The sequence below is a fragment of the Alexandromys fortis genome, unplaced genomic scaffold (assembly GCF_014885135.2).
Source record: "Alexandromys fortis isolate MF-2015 unplaced genomic scaffold, M_Fortis_MF-2015_v1.1 scaffold_162, whole genome shotgun sequence".
NCBI lineage: Eukaryota > Metazoa > Chordata > Mammalia > Rodentia > Cricetidae > Alexandromys > Alexandromys fortis.
The window spans coordinates 2136356-2150677 of NW_026068033.1; the positions used below are offsets into that span (position 1 = coordinate 2136356).

The following is a 14322-nucleotide window of genomic DNA, read 5'->3' on the forward strand; positions in this document are numbered from 1 at the left end:
AAAAAAAAAAAAAAAAAAAAAACGAACAAAAATCCCATATCAAGCTGCCTTGATTCTATATGATTGGGGCTCCTCATCTCATTTCACAAATCTGAATGAAATGCTGACCATTTGAATATGGTAGATAGAAGCCAACAAAAACTTTGCACACTGTCTCTACTTAAATCAGTGGTAAACCATTAGCTCAATAACAACAGAAAGGATACAGCTTGACGGAGATCATGTCTGGCTTTTTAATTTGATCTTGCACACCTATCTCTTCCAGCCAAGAAAAGCTTTCCTCTTCATCTTCATCGCTGGCCGCTGGCTCCCTAGGAGACTGCTGGTTAGAAGCATATTTACAGAGAGGGCGCTCTGACAGCTCCCTCAGAAACTGGGGACTGTGGAAAGCCTACATAAGCACATACTCCTCAGACTCCAGGTTTGCTTCTCGTCCTTTCTTCTTGTGGCCACTTTCTTCTAGCAAAGGCAGAGAGAATTCAACACCTGCATCAGGAAAGTAAACATAACTCAGTTTTCTTCAATTACCCACGAGTGTCCTACTGCTGGGGACACAGATGTGGCTCTCTACTAACCAGGACTCATCTTTATCCTTCCCCCCCTTTCCTGATCCATAATGGATGGGTTAACCCAGTTTTAAAATTATTAAAGAGGAAGGTTAGAGAATTGGAAATGTCAGAGAACTGAGAACAGGTGAGATGGTTTAGTGGGTGGAGTTCACTGTCTAGCACTCACGTGGTGAAGAAATGAGCTGTCCTAACCTCCACGTGTGTGTACCACAGTATGTGTGTACCCACAGAAACACATATGCACACAAAATAAATACATAAATGTTAAAATGTTTAAAAAAAGCAAAATCAATCAAAAGACAGTGAATTTGGGGACCTGTTATGTGCATCATTTCAGAGATCAGAAAAAGCAGCACAACTGACTTCCAGTCACACTTAAGAGACAGCTTTACTAATAGGACAGAAAAAAGAACTCTGAAAAAGATGAACTAAGTCTCTTAAAATAATATTGATAACCAATTTGTAAAAGACAAAAAGTTTTTTTTTTAAAAAAAAAAAAACATCTTATGTGTATGGGTGCTTATGTTTGTGTACCTCTGTGTATCTGGTGCCTAGAGGCCAGCAGAGGGCACTAGATCTCCTGGAACTGAAATTTCAGACAGTGTTAGCCACCATGTGGGTGCTGGGAATCAAACCCAGAGCCTGTGTAAGAGCAGCTACCTCTCCAGTCCCCAAAGTTCAGCATTTGGGGCAAGAGGGACCCCCAACTTTAAATCTAAACTATTACCTTCATTTTTCATAGCTTCTCTTAAGCCTCTAGTTGTAGGAGATACAAGTGCTGTGACCACATCACTTCCTGCTAATCCTGCTGCCCGGAACAGGACAGTAAACTGATAGGTACAGACATAGAAAAAGGGGCAAAGCTTTGTCTTCAGCAGATTATACAAAGAAGTAAAACTCACAGACCTACAAAGCAAAACAAGGTTTTTACATGTTAAAACATTTTAAACTTAATTCTGACAAGTAGATAAAAGCCAACATAAGTTTTATGAGTAATGAATGGAGCTTCTGCAGCTGCTTGAGACTTGTCTGAGGACGGCACCTGGCATGGGTGCTGCTGCTGACTCTCCCGTACTGTGTGGGTAGGGGGAACACAGGTCATTCAAGCAAAACTCCTGACTGGCTGCAGACTCTGAGCCACTTCTATGGAAAAGCATCAACAGACAGGGAGAGGCACTGAAGGCTTAGACCTGTCTATGTACTTATCCGATACAGACGTCAGATATTTGACAGGGATAAAGCTGGGAAAAAAGCAAAAGAGTTTGCGCGGGTCATTACCAGCCCCTGATGAAGTCCAGAAGCCCCTGATGAAGTCCGTTAGTCATACTAGAGAATCCTGCTACTGCATGTTACCTCTGGAATGCACACGTCTTCTGGTCTTACCAGTCACTCAGTAGAGTTTGTTGCAGAGTTTCATCATTTGACCATGGACTGGGCTTTCCAGCCATCTTCTTATCAGCTCCAATTCGAGGGAAAAGAGGCAGCCATGAAAAGGCAGGGTGAAGCCAGTAGACAAGGGTTTGCTGGAAGGCACAACGGAGCTCAGTGGAGAGCTTGGGATCCTAGACTCCAGTGCAGAGAGTGGGCATTGTTACTCATCAGAAAGATAAAAGTTCACGAGAGACACTGATATATCATTCAATCTAATTTTAAAAGATTAGCTGGGAGTAGTGGCTGAACACCATTAATAGGAGGAAGGCAGATCTCTGTGAGGCCAGCCTGGTCTACAGTGAGCCCCAGAAAAGCCAGAGCTATGTGGAGACCTTGTCTTAAACAATCCCTCCCCACAAAAAATATTTTTATTTTGGTTTTTCGAGACAAGTGTTTCTCTGTGTAACTGCTCTGGTGGTCCTGGAACTCACTCTGCAGACCAGGCTGGCCTTGAACTCTGCCTCCCACCAGTTTTATTTTTAACAGTATGTGTGCCTGCAGTTTGAACACAGGCTCTCTGAAAAGTGTTCCCTTAACCACTGAGCCATCTTTTCAGCCCAGTCTAAGAATTTTTAATGCTTTTCATGAGGAAGCATCAGCAACTGTCATGGAGGTTAAAATGTAGTCTCTCTTTCTCTCTGGACAGCACACAGTATGTGGAACCATGCATCAGAAAAAGCACATCTGCACAGACGGGCCTCCCGTCGCTGTCTTTCCTGAGGCATTCAGATGATGGGACAAGGGGTGTGTGAAGAGAAAGCAGTGTGGATTTTAAGGATAGCTCCTTCTACACTTAGCCAGAAACACCAACATAGACTAGTGGGCTCAGAAGTTATAAGAACCCGACACCCATACAACAAGTTGGGATTTTCCTGTGAATGCCTTTAACCGTAGCACTGAGGAGGGTAGAGACAGGAGCACTTGGGCTTGCTGGTCATCAGGCTAGCTAAAATATTTGAGTTCCAGACTCATAGACACCCTGCCGAAATAGAGAAGACGACACAGGACTATCGCCTTTGGCCTGAGTGAGCACGCACTCTCACTTGCACACACACACACACACACACACACACATACGCGCGCGCGCGCCTTCCCACCCAGGCTACTTCACTTCAGACTTACCTCTACACTCTGGGGTAAAGTGACTTCTGTGGCCCTACAATGCTGGATAAGACCTTGGGCTTCTTCCTGTGCTTTCAAATGATCTGCCCAGGAAAAGGGTTGAGAGGAGGTGAAAAGGAGTCGGGTTTTAATACTCCAGTCCGCAGGTAACTCAGCACCTTCTGAAGAAGTCGTATCTGATTCAGAGAATGGTACATGTTGACTCTTAGAAGACAATGAACACAAAAATTAGAATTTCCAGAAAATTCTTTTAATACAAAGATCATAGTTATTCTACTCTTGATCACTAAATGTCAAAATTTAGGGATGGTCTAAAATTAAAAAAATATTCCATCTCTGAACTCTGAAAGGAGGTAAATGAAGCTACTGAGAGAGGACTCCGGCCAGGGACTCTGCAGGTAATGGCACCTGCCTAAGCCTGAGCGTCTGAGCTGGGAGGACAAAACTGGCTCCTGAGACCAAGCAATGCATAAACTAAGTGAGTAACAAGCTCAGGAAGGAGGGGTCAATCTCACCAGGTAAACAACAAGCTGGGGGGGAGGGGTCACGTCTCACTTTTTAGTTTTACAGTTCTATCTAGTACTGCAGACACGAAGGAGAAATGTCCTAGGATTTAACAAGTATGAATCACAGTGACTAGGACCAAGGGTTAAGCAACCTTGGTAGAGCTAAAATGGGTTTAAAAAACATCTCCTGAAGTATTAAAAAAAAAAAAAAAGAAGGAAGGAAGGAAGGAAGGAGGGAAGGAAGGAAGGACAACCCACTGTTCAAGTCCATATGCTCCACATCCTAAGGATTCCCTCAGGGAGCAGCCTAATAAAATATCCTGCCAGGGGAGTTGTCTCTGGAAGGCTGTGTGGAAGCCGGAATGGGTCCTGTGAGCTCTTTCAGTCTGTTCCCATTAGGACAAACTATAACGTGTGGGAGCCACCAACGGAGCGCAGACTGCTCGCTCAACATGCAGGACGCACACAGCAGGCTTTGGCCACCACAGCCCTACTTATTATCACCACACTAGTATGGACACGACCCCTCCAACTTCTGTTTTTGATTTGAAACCAGGGTCTCCTGTGTTCCAGGCCTCAACTGTCTGCGTATCTGAGGATGATCTCAAACTTTTGACAGTCTTGCTTTCACTGCCATCATTTATGTGAGGCTGGGGCTGCATCCCCGAGAGGTCCCTGCATGCTGGGCAAGCAGTGTACAGACCAAGGAATAGTCCCAGACTTCAGGTTTGTCAGTGAAACTAAGTTTCCAAGCGAAATGCCATTGAGAAGTGTTCCTTAGAACAGACATTTCAATCATATTTAAGAAGCAGTACCTGGGCTAGGCCATCAAAATGGCTCAGCAGGTAGAGGCACTTGCCTCTGAGCTAGACTGACTACCTGAGTTCAACCCAGGTATCCCACACGGAGAAAGGACTGACCTCCAAATACACAACTACGGCACACACAACAAACGCAGCTTTAAAAAGTACCTGCGACAGTTCGGTGACAGTTCTTTCATGAGACACTTCCTCCCACGGCAAATTATTTTCTCCATTAGAATCTAAAAGCTGAGGTTAAAAAAAATAAGTTGTCTTTAAAACTTAAGCGATGAGGGAACTTGCTTTACATACAGAAGGCCTCACCTGGCACCCCAGTCTCTGAGAGTCGGGACTCAAATCCATATATACTACCAACGTTTTTTCCCCCCACCTCAGGGGGAAGGGACAGACTGACACATTTAATAACTGATAATTCATCAATCTTAGACCAAAAGAGATAAACGCTTGTAAATTCTGACCCGATTCATCCTCAACAGTCCTCCATGTCCACATTTATTTCGAGTGCTCGAGAAAAAGGAGGACCTGAAGGAAGGTGAGAAGTCAGATTCTTGTGCCTGCCCATGCGAGCTGCCTTGCAGGATGGGGTGTTCTGAGGACTTTACGAGCTATCTTCCCGTGTGGCTTCCAGGGCAGCCCCTCACCCCCACCCCAGAACACCGGGCTGCGGCGGCTGTTCGCGCCCATTCCCACCCCTGACTACCGGCTGCCCGGTGCGGAGACTCACCAAGCCCGGAGCTCCCTGCGGACCCCGAGACGGCTGCTCGCGAGCCTCGTTGGCGACCCGCGGCCGGTTGTCCAGGCGGGCGAAAGGGTTCCTGCGGGCGACGGTCGCGGCGCCGCCTCTGCCGCCCGAGCTCGGGAAGGAGCGCAGGGGCAGCCCGGCCGCAAGCGCCGCGCGGCGGGGCGTGGGCTCCGGCAGTGCGGAAGGCACGGCGGCACTGTGGTTCCGAGATCTTTTCCGGCGGAGCCGCACAATCTCTGGCGGCCTCTTGAAGCTGGGCGAGTAGCCGGGAACGGACACCGCCATGGCGCAGCGCGGAGGAGTCCCCGCAGTCCTGCCGGCGCTTCCCGAGCGCCCCGGCCCCGCGCTGCTCGCGGACTGGATGGCCCCAAGGCCCCGCCCCACCGCGGGCCCGCCCCGTTGGAGCATGCGCGCTTGGCCGCCCCACCCCGCCCAACTGATTTGTCGGTGGCCGCTTCCGGCCGGGAGCGTACCACCAGCAATTCGGCCGCGAGGAGGGGTGTCACCGAGAAAACGTCACCAGCGCGCATCACCCCGGAGGGCACGAATAGGGGTCGCCTTTACAGCAGCGGGGACGGCGTCAGCCCCGGCTACGGAGCCCGAGTGCAATCAAACAGCACACTTGAACTGTGGTGATGGGCAGTTCAAGTGCCCAGAGACGCGGCAGTGTCATTCTGAGAGAGGCGGTGAGGGCCGAGGCCTTGCTGTATCCCGCTGCTCTGAGCACCCACAGAGCTTCAAGCTAGACTAAGCCAACTCTTCCATCCTTGTCCCCCGTGCCCGGCCACCCCAGGCCTCTATGCAAATGCTATGCCACTGTAGCAGGACCAGGTACTATGATTCTGTATGACCCTGGAGAAATTCGGAGTGAATGAGTATTTAAAAACAAATTTTAAATGCCAATGGATTACTCTGAAATCGGAAAATACACTCAAATGCTAAAATAATGGCAGCAAAGGCTTGTTAAGAAAGGTGTTGAGAATGGAGTTGATACAAAATCAAATAACATTTTCATGGTATAGCAAAAGCTTGTGAGGATGTACTGACAGGATAGTGTGGCTTTTGCTGAAAGCAGTTTTCTTTATGGAAAGAATTTCATAGCAGAGGCAAATGTATAGCTACAATAACAAAGGTTTTTGGTACATCCCTTTCAGATGTTAAAAAAGACCTGGATTGTTTGCACATTAATTTTGCAAGTATTTTTCAAATATGTCAAATAACCAAACATCTTATTATGGTAGGAAAACAGGCTTAAAAATAGAAAAACTTGTTTGATCTTCCTTGATTTTTCTCAACAATTCCCAAAGAAAACTGGCTTCATAAACTGGTATGGGTGCATCCAACTGAGTTCTGAGAAAGAAAATTAAAATTGAACAACTTGCTTTTTTCTTTCTTGATTTTTCTGAACAACTTCCATGGAAGCTTTTGCCTCATACAGTGGAATGGGCTCATCAAGTAGTGGTCTGAGGAGGAAGAATGACATCAGAAATGTCAGGCACAGGCACGCAGAATACACAAGAGGCAGCAGCTCACACATTGGGCTAGAGTCTGACTGTACTCTAAATAATCCACACAGCTTGGTGGTGGTGCGTGCTGTTAGTCCAGTACTGGGGAGGCAGACGAATCTGAGTTCCAGACCAGCCTGAGTAAGTCAGCCATCAAAATAAATAAATGAAAATTAAAAAAAGAGAAATCCAAACAAAATTACAAACTTATCCATTAATATTTTTATGGTTCGAAAGAATCCTTTCCTTCCTCCTTCCTTGGAGACTTGGAACTCACTAGGCTGGCCTTGAACTCACAGAGATCCACCTGTTTTTTCCTCAGAAGTGCTGGCATTAAAGGCGTTTGCCACCACGTCTGTTTATTTATTTATTTAAGACCGGATCTGGCCAGTTAGATAGAACCCCTGATCCCTGCCTCATCCCTTCAGGGCTGTGAATACAGGTATGTTCCATAACATTCTGTTAAAACATTTAAGTTTGGAAAGATAAATATACTACTTTACTTTAAAGTGATACCAAACCCAATTAAAATAAACATGGTACTTTTTCCACTTGTCAAGCCATGAATGATTTCAATTTGTTTGGCAAGAGGGTTGAAGGAAAGGGAAATGGGAGATACAGACTAGAACTGTGGGAGATCCGTGGGACACTGGTGCACAACCAGACACACCCTGCTCAGTGTGAAAGAGCAGCTGTTTATCTAAGGTGAAGAAAACAGCGGCACTAGGCATACCCCAGAACTGGAATCAAACAGATGGCTACTTCTTGAGAACACAAAAGAACAATCAGGTTTTTGCATACCTGAAAACACCAGCTGATAACTTCTCCATCACCTCTCTTAGGATGCGTAACTGGAGGCTTGTTAAGGTGGCAGCTATTAGAGAGGGGTAAACACGGGATGCTTGCCTCATCGCTTTTATTTTTCTTGCTTGTACTTTGAAATTCAAAGTGGTATTACAGCAACTAGAAACTGTCAATCACTTCTAAAACAAAGAGATCTGAGGTGTTCCAGGAGCACAAGCTTCTAAAGACAAGTGTCAAGAGCAGCGACGGGCAGTAAGCAGTGACCGAGACTATCTATCCTCCAGGGGCGGTTAATGGAGTAATACATGGCTTTCATTCCTGCATTATGTGTGGTCTTCAGCACTTACATCTCTCACAGGAGGTAAACATATACCAGTTAATTTGCTGATATCAGGTCAAATTTGTTTGCATAAATTTCTTTATTTCAAAATTTGTTTCAAAAAGTATGGAGAAAAGCTAATTAATATGTATCTATTTATGGTAGTTTGAATGAAAAATGTCTCCCATTGGTTCTTGGTGCCTAGTTGGTTGTGTTCTGGAAGTTATGGAACCTTTAGTTGGAAGTACTTTGAGGGGGGTGGGCTTTGATGGTTTTATGGCCTCATCCCTGCTTCCTGTTCTGTTAACCCAGGTGCATGCTCCTGCTGTGACTCTACCTGGAACCATAAGCCAAAACAAGCCCTTCCTTTTGTAAGTTGCTTTTGATCATGGTTTTATTCATAGCATCAGAAAAGTCACTAATATACTATGCTACCAGCAATCAAAAGAATATCCACATGAAGAAAAACTAAACAGAAATAAGAAGACTCTAGAGAGACGGCTCATTAGTAAGATCACTTGCTGTGTTTGCAGAGGACCAGGTTCAGTTCCCAGCACTCAGTGGCAACTTACAAGTGTCTGTAACTTGAATTTCAGGGGACCTGACACCCTGGTCTCCTTGGGCACCAGATGCACAGACAACGTGCAGGCACTGACTCATATACAGACATATACACATTAGGCAAAAATAAAATAAAATAAAATCTAAAAAATCAAATTTCCAGTACTTGAATTTGTAAAATTCAAGTATAATAAGAGTTAAGTGTGCTACCTCTTAAGGTGCCATACAATGCCAGGTTAAAACAAAAGAAAATATTCTGCCTGTCTCATTACCTCCGATTCAGAACGAGTTAGACCCTGGGGTGTGATTGTGATTCTGTCTCTTGCTACATGTACCCTCTTCTCACAGTCTTTCCATCTGTGAAATGGGGCTACTTTACTCAGACCTCATAGACTTAATGCTTCAATAAATGTAGGTACCTGTCACTCTGTCAGAGGCGCTCCAGGAAAGACCACAGCTAGCTATAATCTCACTGTCGCAGTGGAAGAGTTTATGTGTAGAGTCCAAGCCAGCAATTCAAATTAGTAGGAAAAAGGATATAAAGGTATTTTCCCTGTTGTACGTTTGACAGATTCCAAACTTCATCATTAAGGAAAGCCACCGTCGCTCCCTTGAGGAAAAGGCAATGGCTGTCTGGAGGATCCAGCTTTGACAGGAAACAAAGACAAAACAACTACTATTACATTGAACAGTAGAAAGGTGCTCACACCAGAAAACCTTTAATGCAAATAAACATTGTAGAAGCCACAAACTCAGCTACAGCTTTAAGAGCCGTTTATTAACTGTTACATTTCCTTCCTATGTCATGACGAAAAAGCTAGGACAGGGCAGATGCAGGGTCATTTGGAATCTCGGGGATAAAATGGTGTGGCTTCTGGCTACTATCAGTCACCTTTGTATGTTGGAAAGTCTAGACTGGTATGTTAGATCATAGTATTTGTATATTAAATATGATACATATACTCAATTAGAAGTCTGTTAAAAATATAAGCTTGGGAGGCGATTCATTTATACACACATAGTAATATCAATTTGGGTTATTAAATTATGATATTATTTATAAATATTACAATTACTAAGTTACCCAAATTTTTAGGGCCCCAGAGATGGCTCAAGTTACCAATGTGCTTGCTGCACAAACATAGGGACCCGAGTTTGAATACCAGTACGCATGCAAAAGACCATGCAGCAGTGCGCATCTGTAATCTCACTGCTGGAAATGCAGAGACAGGAGGATATTTGGGTCTTGATGCCAGCCAGTCTAGCCAAACTGGCAAGCTCCAGGCACAACGAGAGATCCTCTTTCAGAAGGTAAGGTAGAGAATGACAGAGGGAGATTTGTTCATCTCTGGCCTCCCTTGCATGTATGTGTGCATCAACAGATAAAAATCCAGAGGCTACTGTGAACAATGAACTAAATACAATTATAACTCATTCTAACTGAATGGACTTCCCTGCCCAATAGAATTTGACCAGTATGCACTTAACATAGAAAAGACGCTACATTCCTTTAAACATAACTTATGACTGTTCTTTGCTAATGACATTCCCTTGGTGTAACAGCAAGGCTTTATTATTTCTGACAATACCTGAAGGTTTTCTTCTGTTGTTACCCAATGGCCTCCAACACCAAGAAGTGTGATGATGTCATGCTTATGTGGGAGTTGGAATTTTACAGCTGGTTCATCATCTTTACTATATAATCTCACTTACAAGTGAAGAGTTAAAAAAGAGAGAAAAGGTATATTTTATAAAAGTCTGACAAAATTTATTTTGCATATCAGTCTTTTTTATATAGCAAATAACATTTTTCTTAGTAAAAGGCAAACTCAGTTAATTTAAACTACAGCAAATGTACTCTAGACTTAATTAAAATTAAATGCAAACAAAATAAATTTTGATTTGGAAGCACGCAAGGTAATGTACTTATCTTATCTTATATATACATCTTAGCTATATCTTATGCTAATTCTAACAACCATAGCTTCATACAGTGGGAGAACGGCTGTCTCTTTAAAACACCGAGTCACACACACTGAAACACACACTAAAAAGTGACCACACTGAAGTACTATTCACTTCTATTGATGGTTTTTGAGTTCATTTCAAACCCTGGAAAACACATATTAGAGAGGAACACACACGATGGCTACAGTCGTACTCACAATAAAATACAAATACAACTGTTGTTCAGGAGTAATGGTGCCACCTAAATGTGCACAGATTAGGTGTGAGATAAATCCAAGTTAAATTAAAAACGTCCAAGAGAGTGAATGGTACATGCTTGTTTTCCCCAATAGAGGGTATAGAAGTCGCCCATCCTACAGAGATTGGCCACACAGTACAAGTGGCTCTGAAATGGGGGGCAGGTGTGTATTATGGGGACCAGAAGAGTATACTGATCATGGTGACATTCACCTTTTGCTGTTTAAGCTTCAGTGCCTAAGGCTTAAGAGTCAAGCTCCCTCTTCCAAGGACATTGAGGTTGGCAATCAAGTGAAGGAAATACACTTTAAATAGATGAGTTTTTAATTAAAAACAAACCCTTAAATGAGACTTCCAACTTAATGAATGCAGTAATAATTAGTTCCCAGTTATACCCTGTCTGCAATTCATCCAACTAAAAGCATCACATCATCAACTAGAAGCTCACTGCATAGGTACCCACCTCCTGCATCTATGACAATATCTACTCCCAGGCCGCCTGTTTCCTCCAGACAGCTTTCAGCCACATGGCCTTTCCCATTCGAGACATCAATCACACGGGCTGTAAAGGACAGGAAGTCAGGCAATTGTACTGTTCTCTATGTGATGAACACAGCAAGTCAGGAGGAAGGAAAGAAAAGCCAGTAAGTATCTGTCTTCTGCAACAGCTTCAACAATTAATACATTTAAAGGAAAATGTCAATTCTGCTTAAACTTTTTCTCAAGGGATTCAATATTGACTGAAAAGTATCAATCTAAAGGAGAGGGTTGACATATTCAGTAAAATGAACACGAGGACATTTGGAGCCATGGCTGTTCTGTTGACAGAGGCCAGCTGTCCATGAACACAGGCTAGATGGCCAGGCCCGGGAACCTGAGGATGGGGCCCAGACACAGCACACACATCAGGACCAGTGAGAGCAGATACTTTGCAGAGCTGTGTCGTGCACTTGTATACTACAGCACGCCCTCAGAAGCTTGTCATCCTTTCTTATTCATGGACCCCCACCCAAAACAGACCAATGCTGAAAGTAAGGAAAAGGAATATGACTGGTTTGGGCAGAGTTAGGGAAAACCAAGCTAATTTTAATTGGTCGCATTAATTAAATATACAGACATACACATAAACATACTTCTTTTGTGGTGCTAGGTGAGGGGTGTGGACAAACCCTAGCCCTATGGCTGACAAGAAAGCAGCCTAATACTGAGCGGTCTTTAGCTCCTCAGAGAATTACAGCAATAGAAAAATGAATTACGTTAATAGTACAACACAACTACAGAGAGCTGAAAAAAGTTTCTCAGAATTTGAACCAATGAGGATATAATTTTATTTCCAAGCTGTGCAGGTTGGATGCCCACTCTAACAGCAGTCTGTGACTCTCTTGGGTGAGGTGGGCAAGAGTGGAGAGCAGGGACTGGTAGGGCAGAGGCAGGGGCTGGGGGGAGCTCAGAAGTTAAGGCAGTCACTGCTCTTCCAGAGCACCTGAGATGTGTTCCAGGGTTCCAGGTTCCCAGCACCCATCCGGAAACTAACAATGGCTTCAAAGCCCAGCTCTCGGGCATCTGATACCATTTTACACTCTGCCAGCACCAGCACACATGTGACATACATACACACAAATAAAAGTAAATCTTAAAACAAAAAGCCTTTTAAAAAAAGGCACTGAAGCAAGCAATCCAGGAAGGGCAGAATTAGCCAATAGGAAACATTTCCAAGAATACAATTTTAGCGCTCTTCCTCCATTCTAGTTCCTCTCCCCATCTAGCTGTGCTGGAGATTAAACACGTTTTCATACATGATAGATAGGATTTTTAGTGAGTTACAACTGAGAACTCCATTCTCTTTCCTCTTTGTGTGTATATGACCATTTGTTGATGTATGTAGGTGTTGTACATGCACATATATGAACTTTAGTGTGGAGGCTGCAAGTCCACACTGGAAATGCTCCTCAACTGTTCCCCATTACACAAATCAAGCAACCCCCACCTATTTTGCATTACATTATTGCGTGCACATGTGCACAAGTGTGCCACAGCACATGTGGAGCTCAGAGGACAATTTGTGAGGATCATTTTTCTCTTCCCACCATGTGGGTCCCAGGGAAGGTACTTGGTGGCAAGTGCCTCTGCTCCTGCGCCATCTCACTGGCCCATCTACATCTGTATTTATCGAAAGGGGTTTCCCATAGAATCTGTGGCTCATGACTTGACCTACTTTAGCTAGCCAGCTTCCCCAGAGATCCTGTCTAGTCTCTACCTCCTGAGTGCTGATTACAGGTACATGGATTCTGAGGATCTAAATCTCATCTTCCAGTTTGAGTGGCAATTGCTTTAACCACTGTGCCATCTCCCTCGCCCCAATTCTGTTTTCAAATCTTCACTGTCCATCTTTCTCCTTCTTCAGCTCTTTATTACCTTCCTTCTATTTTTGTTTATCTTTGTCAGATGCAAAATGTAATAGTGGAGCTAGCTTGGCTGTAGTGTTACATGGGGGCTGGACTAAAATCTTGTTCCAGTACTTTGTCCTGTCTGTCTCTTGGAGAAATTAGTTTGGCTCTTTGGAAGCTACTTACTGGCTGTGCAGTGAGGTACATGGCTCTTCCCAGACTGCTCTTTCCCCTCTCTCTGCTTGTTTTTGCTTCTCATCCATCACTGTCTCCACTCTAGCCTCTACCTATTCTTTTTCCCACTTTCCTCCAGTGCCATCTTTTCTTTCCTTAGATAGGTGGAGGTTGCCTTCCTCCACCATGGCCTGGGCATCTCCTGCTGATCGGATGTGTTTCTATGGATATGGGTTTTACAGAAGACTGCAGTGTTAGAGGCTGAGAAATGCACAAAGTGATGAGAAATGCATTGACTGGCTGGCTGAAATAGGAGACAACTGGTATTTCTAAATTGTATCAAAGCTGATTTAATTCAGACTTAGTTAAGTTGGTAACCATAGGACAAAGAAGAAAAACAGATGTACAAAGCTGTAGGTTTAGAACCTTAAACAGTGCACTGCCGAGCATGCATGAGGCCTGAGTTTGATCACCGGCACCATGTAAGCCAAATACACAAATATCAGTCATAAGAAACTTCAGGAGAAACCGTATTACTTAAGTAAATCTGGGCTTAGCAAACACACACTAAGAACATTTTAAGACTTATTTTTAGTTTGGATTCTATACTTTGTTTTACCAATGTTAAGTTTTTTTTATTTTTCCTTTTTGAGACAGCACCTCAATCGGTAGCTCAGGTTGGCTTTGAACTCATGATTCTCACTCCACTGAGTGTTGGGGTTCCAGGCAAGAGACACCATGCCTGGCTACTGGTTTTGCATTCCCTGCAAAATTTCGTGTTTTAAATGGTCTGTACTGAGTAATGTAACAGGACACGTACCTACAGAAGGCTGAATCCTTTCGAGATGTTGCTTGTCTTCCAGGCAGCATGCTGTGGAAATCACCTTGGCTCCTCTATGGTGTGCTAACTGAATTGCTATTGTGCCAAATGCCTGTGTGGAAATAGGTTTCAGTGGTCCATAGACAGGTGAGAAGACATACCTAATACACTTCATAGACCATTTAACACGTATAATCCTTTGGCATTGCTTTAATATATTTTAAAATGTTACATAATAGAACAAAGAAATAATAATCTTAAGCTTAGCAGGGCAGGCATCTGACATATTCTTTCAGAGCTGCAAGGTCAGACTGTAACCACACATGGAAGTCCAAGGATGGAGGTCTGTGCTCAGA

At 43.9% G+C, this 14322-nt stretch overlaps 2 protein-coding genes across 8 annotated transcripts in view; both read right to left on the reverse strand.

Moving 5' to 3' along the window:
• Donson (DNA replication fork stabilization factor DONSON) overlaps window positions 1–5992 on the reverse strand; it is a 22121-nt gene extending 16129 nt beyond the window's left edge. For all 4 annotated transcript variants that reach the window (XR_007595800.1, XM_050164789.1, XM_050164788.1 and 1 more), the window contains exons 1-7: window positions 5174–5992; window positions 4600–4677; window positions 3123–3326; window positions 1953–2131; window positions 1297–1475; window positions 408–486; window positions 207–311 (exon numbers count right to left, since the gene is read on the reverse strand). Coding sequence is in view for 3 of the 4 variants with exons in the window: in XM_050164789.1 (XP_050020746.1) it covers window positions 207–311; window positions 408–486; window positions 1297–1475; window positions 1953–2131; window positions 3123–3326; window positions 4600–4677; window positions 5174–5599 (1250 nt within the window). In the remaining variant the exon portion in view is untranslated. The remainder of the gene's footprint in view (window positions 1–206; window positions 312–407; window positions 487–1296; window positions 1476–1952; window positions 2132–3122; window positions 3327–4599; window positions 4678–5173) is intronic.
• Window positions 5993–6130: 138 nt separating this feature from the next.
• Cryzl1 (crystallin zeta like 1) overlaps window positions 6131–14322 on the reverse strand; it is a 42419-nt gene continuing 34227 nt past the window's right edge. For all 4 annotated transcript variants that reach the window (XM_050164794.1, XM_050164790.1, XM_050164792.1 and 1 more), the window contains 6 exons: window positions 13967–14078; window positions 11049–11147; window positions 9970–10088; window positions 8921–9026; window positions 7498–7543; window positions 6131–6654 (listed from right to left, as the gene is read on the reverse strand). In XM_050164794.1, coding sequence (XP_050020751.1) covers window positions 6555–6654; window positions 7498–7543; window positions 8921–9026; window positions 9970–10088; window positions 11049–11147; window positions 13967–14078 — 582 coding nt within the window. In that variant the 3' untranslated portion in view covers window positions 6131–6554. The remainder of the gene's footprint in view (window positions 6655–7497; window positions 7544–8920; window positions 9027–9969; window positions 10089–11048; window positions 11148–13966; window positions 14079–14322) is intronic.